Here is a 10566-nt window from a genome sequence, read left to right on the forward strand (position 1 = left end):
TGGCCGATGAATGAATAAAAATTTGCTTAAAATGACAAATAATCTGCTATGGCACGGTATATTCAAGGTCAATACAGTGAATTCTCAATTTGTTTTGGCATAATCCTTAAAAGAATAGGAATAATTTCAAATTTAATTCAATTGCCATTCATTCATCGGCCGTTGTAAATAGCAGAATTGGGGCCCTGGATGCAAACACCGTGGCCTTTATCAAAAACATAAGGTGGATATTATTGCGGTCATGGTAGCGCATATTTACAATAATATTACTTTATGTAAGTTAAGACACACACTCTGATTCTTTTTATTATTTTACTTGGTTTAAAGCAATGTGTTATTAAAATATTGTTTTTACGTTTGAATTATATGTGTTTGTAATATATCATTTAAATAATGTTTATCGCATAAAAAGTTAATAATAGACTGCTTTAAGAGTTTGTAATAATGTACCTATATTTAAATGAAAATTGTAAATAATAAAAACAAAATAATCTTTATTAAATAAATGTCTATTGTAAAGGAAGTTTTATTTTAACATACCTTTTGATTTGGTTCTAATAATAACGAATCAAATGTACTGGACTATGTATTACGTCTATTAGAAAGATATAATACACACTTATTTTATGAAGAATTAAAGTTTGTGACGGCGTAGGTGAAAATCCCAAAAACTACTAAACCGATTTTACATGGACTAGTTTTGGTACTCGTTGGCTATATTCATTTGGAAAATAGAGACGAGCATACGAACTTACGAAGCTGTTTCTGGATTTTAAGTTCTTAAAAAAAGATAAACATTCTTGGTATTTTTTTGACGACTACAATATTTCAATGGTTGATAATCTTTATTATTGCTTTACATTACTACACTTTTTGCCACCTTTTCCTTTTAAACTGAGTTTATAGAGAAAATGACAAAGCACTGGAGTATTAAAGTAATATATTATTATATTGAATTAAACTAGTTTCTGGAAACTGTTCTCCGATGGCCATTGGCCACCCCTACAACTGTCAATCCATTGGTTGGCGTCGACGCAAAATCTGCAAACCAAACGTTTCATTTCAAGCAAAAGATTCGTAAAAATAGCTTTATTTATATTTTTATCTCTCTTACACTTTTGATAAAAGGTGAGATAAAAGATACCGCTACGTAAGACATGGAACGCGCTCTATTGATTGTGAATTGAGGTTATTCTTTCATTGACGATTTATTTCAGCTTTCGTGCGAAATATATAAGATATTGATGTGTTATAAGTGGCGGAAGTTGTAAAAAACTTGTTTAATTTTGAGTTTTAAAGTATAAAATGTCTGATGTTGAAGAACCACCGACGAAAATGTCTAAATACGAAGAGGTAAGATGGTTTTTATTTTTTGAATTTTGTTTGCGTGTAAGACCGCTTTCAGTCGCTTTTATCTGTTATTTTGATAATATATAAGTTTTTGAGGGTCTCGCCTTTCGGAAAACCGCTTGGTCTTGTTAAAATACCAGTTGTTTTGTCAATTGTTTTTGGAATTGTAACCAAGGGCAACATATTTTATTCGACTTGCCTTAGTACGCGAAGGCATTAGGTTTTGGGCTAAAGGGGTTAAAAATCAATAGGTATAGTCAAATCTAGGAGTTGCAAAATTCGGAAACTAAAATTTTCTTAACATTTCACTTACTTTTTATGTGAAAAGGAACATTAAATCTATTATTAGGAGGCTATTTCCTATTCATAATTTTATCTAAGTATAAGTTTACACCGGCTTCTTTCTTAATTAGAGAAGCCATTTGCACATACCCTATGTAAATATCCAATTCATCTACTACCAAACCAGGCAACAGTTTATTAGATGTCTGAGAAAAACACATACTTACATGTTTTAAATTAAATAATGATTAGATAATGAAGAAACACCTCATGATATCAGTAATTGATGAGGTAGGCTTTGGAAACGGAACCATAAATAAAAGTCTTTATTTATAATATTTTTAATTCTGCTTCTTTTATGTTTTAGTATTTAGAGCCCGAGGTTGAAGAAGGCATGGAGGAGGGACAGGAGGAGTGGCTGAGTGAGGGAGTGCTCACCGATGATGATTACAATCCTAATGTAAGTATTGAAATACAGTACTTTGTAGGTTTAACTCTAAGTTGTTCAACGTTAGGAGAAGCAGGGTAAAATCTGCATTCAGGCATAAGAGAAAAAATCTTCTAAAGTCTGCTGATATGGTTCTACTGTGGACTCCTATGAAATAATAATATATATTTATCTGGGGCATGTAAATAAAGGATATTATCAAGAAGGCAAGGCACCTAAAAATGTGTGCTAAGTGCCTGGTCTCTCACCAGTGGTATCGTTTTATTGTCGTCAGAAAGGAAAAAAGGATGGCGCACACGCAAACGAATGACATCAGTTAAGACATGATTATATTTATACTGCACGGATAGCCGAGTGGTATAGGTGAACACTCCAACCCCACAGTGCGCGACCTGTCTCGGGTTTAATCCCCGCGTAGGAAAGGCATTTGTGTGCACCCTAAACGCTTGTCTTCAGTCTGGGTATAGTTACCTTCACGGATCTTGAGCGCTCGGTGGAAGAGTGAGGATCGCTTTGCGCATCGTAAAATAAAACACATCAATTGTGCGTACTCGTCGTCTTGTGATGCATGAAACTGCAGCAAAGAACGAATTTCAACCAATCACGAGTGACGGCTATGACGCTATGTGCTGCGGGACAATGACTGCACTGTAGTCCGCCCCGCGCCTCACTTCATACCGCAAAAGGGACCCAAAAAATCACTTCTGCGCAGGTGAAGGTCAGCGCTCAAGATCCGTGCCGGTAACTATATCTTTGCGCATGTGACTTGAATTTTTATGGAACCCCCACAAACAAGGATTAAATACCTTCATGCGGGAGTCTTTATTTTATAGCAAAAATACCTTCATAATTGCAACTTCTTTAAATTACAGCCAGAACAAATTCAATCTGAAGAACCGTCAGTAGCATCGCAAGAAGATGTTGTACCGGAGACTGTAAAGCTTGAGTCAGCAGACCAGCAGAGCGCAGAACAGACAGCAACAGAAACTGACGTCAGGGCTAATATAGAAGAAACCCTCAACAGTTTAGACAGTACCAGGAATGGAGATGACTTGCCTGATGACTTGGATGCTTTTCTGATCAGGTAACTCAATACTCAATATTTTTATTGCACTTCATGTGAAGAAAAGGCGTTACATAATATTAGTATAGTACACTATGGACCTTGTAGGGCATGGCACTGTAAAAGAGGAGGATGCTAATTTTATTTAGATTATTTATCAAAGATATCATCATCATCGGCCTAGCCTTTCCCAACCATGTTGGGGTCGGCTACCAGTCCTACCGGTTTCAGCTGAGTACCAGTGTCTTACAAGGAGCGACTGCCTATCTGACCTCCTCAACCCAGTTTCCTGGGCAACACGATACCCCTTGGTTAGACTGGCTGTCAGACTCTTCAAGCTTCTGACGACCTGTAACGACTGTCAAAGATGTAGGAATAACAGCCGGGACCCACAATGTAACGTGCCTTCCGAAACACGGAGGAACTCGTTATGACAAAGATGGTCACCCATCTACGGACGAACCGCGTCAAGCATAGCTTAACCTGTGATCGAATCACTTCTGCGGTTATAGCTTAGCCACGAGCTCCTCTATGTGTCAAAGATAATTATTATTTATTAGGTACGAGTCCTAAGTGGTAGTTTTAAGTACTATTTAAGTACTTATTCCTCTTGGGTATTAAGTCCGCCATTGTATTGTTCATGTATAAAAAGTGTAAATAATAATCCTAGATTCTTGCCAACTATGTTGGGTTGAGTCAGCTAAGTACCAGTGTACAGGGTACTATAAGATACCCCTTATACGATACCCCTTTGTTAGACTGGCTGTCAGACTTTTTTTCAAGCTTCTGACTACTTATAACGACTGTCAAAGATGTAGGAATAACACGGCAAACTCGTTATGACCAAGATGGTGACCCGTTCACTTACTTAGGGGTATCGTGTCGCCCAGGTAACTGGTTTGAGGAGGCCAGATAGGCAGTCGTTCCATGTAAAACACTGGTACTTAGCTGAATCCGGTTAGACTGGAAGCCGACCCCAACATAGTTGGGAAAAGTCTAGGGTGATGTAGAAGATGGGTACCAGAAAATTTAAAAGAATAGACTCACATGCAAAATCTAGTATAACAATTTTCTAAATATTTGTTTTTTTTCTCAGAAAAACTGACAATGCGAAAGTTAATACTGAGGATAAAAAAGACGAGACCGCAGTCCCGGTTAAACAAGAAGCAGACGATGGGAACGATACGGACGACCTGCTGGTGAGTAGAGAGGGAGTGGTGATGGAGTTTGGTGTAGCTGAGTGGGGTGGTTGTAAAGATATAGGTGGTGTTGAGAAGTGGGTGATTGGGGTGGGTGAGTCAATGAAATGGTGAGTGGTGATGGACTATGGTATAGGTAAGTAGATTGGTAGAAATTACATTGACAATTGTGAGTAGAAAATGAGTGAGGCAGTGAATATGTGAATGAATGTATGAATTAGAGAATATTAAGCCAGTAGATTAAAAATGGAGTGAGGTATTTTTAAGTAGGCTTTTCAGACATATCATTGAAGAAAGTGATTGAGTCAAAATCAAAATCAAAAGTTTTTATTTCGAGTTGGCCGTTTTCTAGGCAATTTCAAAACGTTACAGTGATAAATCTAGTTGCGCAGTTTCAAAGTGTCACTCTTATGGAGAAGAACTAGCAAGAAACTCTAAGAGTGATTGAGTTAACCGGTGAATGAATGATGAAACTGATAAAGTAACGTTCTAAAGACGATAGCCATTAGTAAAAACCTCAGTCATTCATAGACCACTGGCTCTGGCAGGCAAATATGGAATGAATAAACTATTGAACGAACGAATGATTAGTTATGGAGTCAGAAAAGAATCACAAACATGAATGTCTAGGTGTTGTATTAAGCAGAGCGATATAATATAATTGATTGAAAACAACCAAATCCAATGCTTGTTCTTTTCAGTTACGAGTGAGTGAATGAATGATAAATATAGTTCAATTAATATAGATTGTATTTCACAGCGAATGTTGGGTGATGGCGATCAAAAGTTAAAGAAAAAGATTAAATTGATTAAAAAACTACAGAAGGACGACCAGGGGAGCAGTGATGATGATGATGACTTTGTTTACGAGGTGAGTGCGGGTTTGAATCCATCCATAGCAATAGTTAGCATCAGGTAAGCCGTGGTTTTTAGTACATGTCCCAGTGGTTTAAGCCGAGGGCGGAGTAAGTTCGTTAGGATAGCCACGGGTTAAGACTAAAAAGGGTCGCGAATTCGATTCCTATCTAAAGTTTTTTGTTATTGAACTAGCTGTTGCCCGCGACTTCGTCCCCGTGCGTAGAAGATATAAGTTATGATTTATACCTGCCCTGTTTTTTTTCACATTTTCCATTGTATCTTCGCTCCTATTAGTCGCAGCGTAATGGTTTATAGCCTAAAGCCTTCCTCGATGAATGGTCTATTCAACACAAAAAGAATTTTTCAATTTGGACCAGTAGTTCCTGAGATTAGCGCGTTCATACAAACGAACAAACAAACAAACTCTTCAGCTTTATATATTAGTATAGAGTATAGATTATTTCTCATGACTCTCATAGTGGGAGAAAAGTGGGAGGTCTTTGCCCAGCAGTGGGGTAACTTGTTATCATAAAGTTTGTGACATGTTTAAAACTTACAATGTTTTTTTTTGTCTGGCAACAAAAGCTCGTAGGAAGCGGTAAAGGTTGGGCGAAACTGACTGTCCAATGTAATTTGACCTTTAAAAAGTGCTACTTAGTAACCTAATTTGAATAAATGACTCTTGAGTTTGACTTTAGATTTATTATCTACAATATTATCACTCAAGATTGCTGTTATTGAATTTGATTTAATATTTCCTTTTAGAGGACAAAAGTGAAAACATTGAAACTGGCAAAGAACGCGCTGATGAAGCGGACTCCAGCGACTAAAGCCGAACCGGAAGAGATGAGCGACGGAGACGACGAGACCGAACAGGTGAGTGAACTATAAGTGAATGAAATCGGGTTCGATCCCCGTAGGACAAGCATTTGTGTGATCCACGATTGCTTGTCCTGAGTCTGGGTGTCTTTGTGCATGTGACTTGAATGTTTGTGAAAGAACTATGATACAAGAATTTAATTAGATAATTGGGTGTCTATTTCTTTAAGAAATTTTAAAATAGCAACTCTAATGTTCGTAGTGAGCACATAAGACCAATTAAGTTTTAAATGGGATTTAATTTTAAATGGGATTTGTAGGTAAAACAGTCATCTTAGTAGAACAGCATTCGTAGCAACACAGTATTCGTAGCCAAAACAGTATTCGTAGCAAATACAGATTTCTTAGCGACACGGTATTCGTAGCATGTTATGTGCGAAAAATGCAGTGCTATTTTTTAGCCATAGCCAAGGGGCTATGGCTACCTCTAAAAAAGGGCATTTATCGTTTTTTATTGAAATACTAACTATGGTGAGAATGATTAATTATTAAATGATGCAACGGTTTACTCACGCGTATTTATTGGGAGTGCCCGACTCGTGACCAGTTAGACTCGCGACCCCGTCGCGTCGCAGCTCATGATTAAGGACTCCGGTTGTGTCCGAAACTTGTCTTGTGTTCTATATAAATACGCGGGAGTAAACCGTATTAATACACCGTGATTTTTTAGTCGTCTTTCAAAAGCAGCCCAGTTCGTGTATCCAATGACTAGAACACGTTCATGATAAAAAATTAGGTATTTATGAGATTTGAATAAATTTAAAATGCAATTTTTATTCAATATTATGATCAATTCGTAGTTTTTTAGAAACACAGCTCTGTTGCGAGCGCGGTCCGAGCCTTGTAATAATGATGAGGGGTGCGCGGGGCCTTTTTATCATTTTTAAGAGTATTTTCAGATTTCTCTTGTTTAATTTTTCTTCGTACTTATTATCTTAGTTGATGATAAAAAAATAATAATCGCGCCTAGGGGTATTTTACGTCGGATACATGAACTGGGCTCCTTTTGTAAGACGACTAAAAAATCACCGTGTATTTTGGTCTGAATATAATATTTTAACATCAGTCTATTTGTCCGCAGTCTTCAGATGAGGGCGCCACTGTGCAGCGTATGTTTGACGTCGCCAAAAAGGGCGGGAACGCTAAAGAAACACCGAAACGTATTGTCAAACATGTCGTACAAGTTAACACGAATTTTACTAAGATTAATAGTAAGTATTATTTATTATTGGATCTCTAAGCTAAGCTATAACCGCATAAGTAAATCGATCACAGGTTAAGCTACGCTTTACGCGGTTGGTCCATATATGGGTGACCATCTTTGACATAAGTTCCTCCGTGTTTCGGATGGCACGTTAAATTGTAGGTCCCGGCTGTTATTCCTACATCTTTGACAGTCGTTACAGGTAGTCAGAAGCTAGAAAGTCTGCAACCAGTCTAACCAAGGGGTATCGTGTTGCTCAGGTAACTGGGTTGAGGAGGTCAGATAGACAGTCGCTCCTTTTCAAACACTGGTACTTAGCTGAATCCGGTTAGACTGGAAGCCGACCCCAACATAGTTGGGAAAAGGCTACGATGATGATGATATTAACTATTTATTGTTCCCACGTTTTAATAGACTCACTTTTCTTGTTTGTTTGTCGTTTCGACTGGATTTTTACAACTCAATTTTGAGGCACTTTCCGATAAGCTAGCAGGCTCAACTTTTCTGGGTAGCTGCAAACCCGATGACAATGCAGGTTTAACTATAAAAATGGCTTAACCAATTTTGATTAAATTTGAATGGAGTAGCATTTAAAAAGTGGGCTTTTTAGATTTTTTTAATTGGTTAAATATACATCATTACAATGTAACCTTTGTAATTTGGTGATCCTTAAGACAAAGTATAATTTCAATTTAATATACAAAACGTCTATTTTGGATAAATTCGTAAAAAAATTAAGTCAAAACCTTATATTTACTCCTACTCTCACTTTCAGACGATACATCAAATCTAAAACAACAAAAGTCGATTTTGAAGCCGCAACCGAAACAATACCAGAAACAAGTGAAGTCGGTCGAGGTGAAGACTCCGGCGGCTTTCAAGCCGCTAGAGAAAAAGCTTGAAAAGAAGTCGGATAAAGAGACGACTTCGAAAACTTTTGAGTTTGATGAGATTATCAATGAAGCCGAGTTCTTGGATGAAGAAGAAATCGACTTGGATGAAGAGGTATGTCGTTACAGTTATCTGAAGAGTAAGCTGAAGAGTTTGTTTGTTTGTTTGAACGCGCTAATCTCAGGAACTACTGGTTCGAATTGAAAAAATATTTTTGTGTTGAATAGACCATTTGTCAAGGAAGGCTATAGGCTATATAACATCACGCTGCGACTAATAGGAGCGAAGATACAATGGAAAATGTGGAAAAAGCAGGGAAAAATATTAACCTTCGATGAATCTTCTTACCACGCAGACGAAGTCGCGGGCAACAGCTAGTTTTTAATATATAAATAAATTTATTAGAATATTCTTGTTACAAGGTCTTATACAATAAATATAGTTTTAACTATACTCTGAGGAGCTAAACAACTGCACAAGTTGATCGATCACAGGTTAATCTACACTTGATACGGTCGCTCTGTGGATGGGTGACTGTCTATGTCGTAACGAGTTCCTCCGTGTTTCGGGAGGCACGTTCAATTGTGGGTCCCGGCTGTTATTCCTACATCTTTGACAGTCGTTACAGGTAGTCAGAAGCTTGAAGAGTCTGACAACCAGTCTAACAAAGGGGTATCGTGTTGCTCAGGTTATCTTGAGTAGCCCTGATTGATATGTCGGAGGTCGTGTATTCAATTACCATCCAGGACAAATGTTTGTGTGATGAACGCGATCATTTCTAAACGAAATGAATTTTGATAGAACCTCATTGTCGTGATACAAAATGATAGATGTAGATAAATAATTTTCGATTCTTAATTATTTATTTAGACACGGTTCACTCACGCGTGTTTATCGGGATTGTTCGGCTAGTTTCAAACCAAACTTATTTCTCCACCCTCCCAGGAGTTTGCCGAAGCGTCGGAGAGCGAGGTCCCGAAGCAGCGCATCATGAAGCCGGAGAAGATGGACGAGGAGGTCCCCAGCGACGCGGACAGCCACTCCGAGAACGGCAGTCTCTATGATGTGAGTGTATTTAACTATTAATAGTTATTTATAATCTACTAGCCCGTGACTACGTCTGCGTGGGCTTCAGTTTACAGCGTTGGGCAAAATATTAATTTCATTTTTCCACCACCAGGAGCTACCATCTTCGGAATCCGAAGACATGGATGACTGGTTCACCCTGGACATCCGGGCAGAAAGAGCTGGTGACTATCTACCATTGTTAGGTAAGAATTACACTTGCGCCGAGTAAGACTTATGCCGAGTAACGAGTACCGAGTTTTACTTGGACAATGTTTAGATTAAATAAATGAAATTAATCGATAAAAAAAAAAACAACATACAAAACGTAATTTCTACTTTGTCTCGGGTCTGGGTGTCTGTGGTACCTTCGTTGTGTCTCAATTCCATAACACAAGTACTTTAGCAACTTACTTTGGGTTCAGAACAATGTATGTGATGTTGTCCGCATTTATTTATTATTATTATTATTTATGTTTCTTTCCCCAGGTACAGCGGCCCGTTCTCTCCTAATAGCGGAACGTCGTCGCGTTTCTCTCCGCGTCGGTTCGTTACGTCACAGCCTCGCGGCCCTCACGCACTCCGCCCGACGACAGGCAGACCAGCTGAGGGCCGCCGCCATGGCCCTCGCAGAGATCGACGACACGCTCAGGGCCGCGTGACCTAGGCCCTAGTCTAGTACTTTGTATGTGTAATTTTGTAAGTCAAGGTCGCGCGACCTCTGTAGTTTCAAAGGTCAAGGTCACGTGACCTCAGTCCCAGAAAAGAAGCTTATGAACGTTTATGGAGGGTAGATTGTATGTGTTATTTTTAAGTGTAGGTTACGTGACCTTGGTCGTTATTCGTAACCTCAGTTTCAGAAAAGGCTTAGCTAATGAAGATAAAGTTCACACATGAGGTCACCAGATCTTGGCCCTAGTAAAAGTTATGTTACGTATCGTAGACTTGTAAGTCATCTAAGACAGAAACTTTTATATTCTCGTGAGTACGATAGCAGTAAAGTCTAAGGTCATGTGACCTTATACATATCGGAGTATAAGGTCGTCTTATATGGGGTCAGATCACGCTTCCATGGCTTAGCTAAGCTAATTTTTGTTGCATCACATCAACATCGGCCTAGCCTTTTCCCAACTATGTTGGGGTCGGCTTCCAGTCTAACCGGATTCAGCTAAGTACCAGTGTTTTACAAGGAGCGACTGCCTATCTGACCTCCTCAACCCAGTTACCTGGGCAACACGATATCCCTTGGTTAGCCTGGTTGTCAGACTTTCAAGCTTCTGACTACCTGTAACGACTGTCAAAGATGTAGGAATAACAGCTGGGACTC

The 10566-nt window shown here is 38.6% G+C and overlaps 1 protein-coding gene across 1 annotated transcript; it reads left to right on the forward strand.

Moving 5' to 3' along the window:
- The first annotated feature begins 1147 nt into the window (after positions 1-1147).
- On the forward strand, positions 1148-10263 carry LOC113492311 (titin homolog). Its single transcript, XM_026869759.1, has 11 exons — positions 1148-1353; positions 2000-2092; positions 2953-3164; positions 4240-4342; positions 5103-5213; positions 5966-6076; positions 7161-7290; positions 8059-8288; positions 9120-9239; positions 9355-9445; positions 9729-10263. The coding sequence occupies exons 1-11, from the start codon at positions 1306-1308 to the stop codon at positions 9899-9901; spliced, it is 1422 nt and encodes a 473-aa protein (XP_026725560.1). The 5' UTR covers positions 1148-1305; the 3' UTR covers positions 9902-10263.
- The last annotated feature ends 303 nt before the right edge of the window (positions 10264-10566 follow it).

Source organism: Trichoplusia ni, chromosome 3 (genome assembly GCF_003590095.1).
Source record: "Trichoplusia ni isolate ovarian cell line Hi5 chromosome 3, tn1, whole genome shotgun sequence".
Taxonomy (NCBI): domain Eukaryota; kingdom Metazoa; phylum Arthropoda; class Insecta; order Lepidoptera; family Noctuidae; genus Trichoplusia; species Trichoplusia ni.

Bases quoted from the DNA above. Each gene is read 5' to 3' on its own strand.
- LOC113492311 (XM_026869759.1), top strand. From the start codon at position 1,306: ATGTCTGATGTTGAAGAACCACCGACGAAAATGTCTAAATACGAAGAG. The intron at 3,165-4,239 runs GTAACTCAATAC...TTTTTTTCTCAG, and splicing joins TTGGATGCTTTTCTGATCAG to AAAAACTGACAATGCGAAAG. The intron at 6,077-7,160 runs GTGAGTGAACTA...ATTTGTCCGCAG, and splicing joins GAGACGACGAGACCGAACAG to TCTTCAGATGAGGGCGCCAC.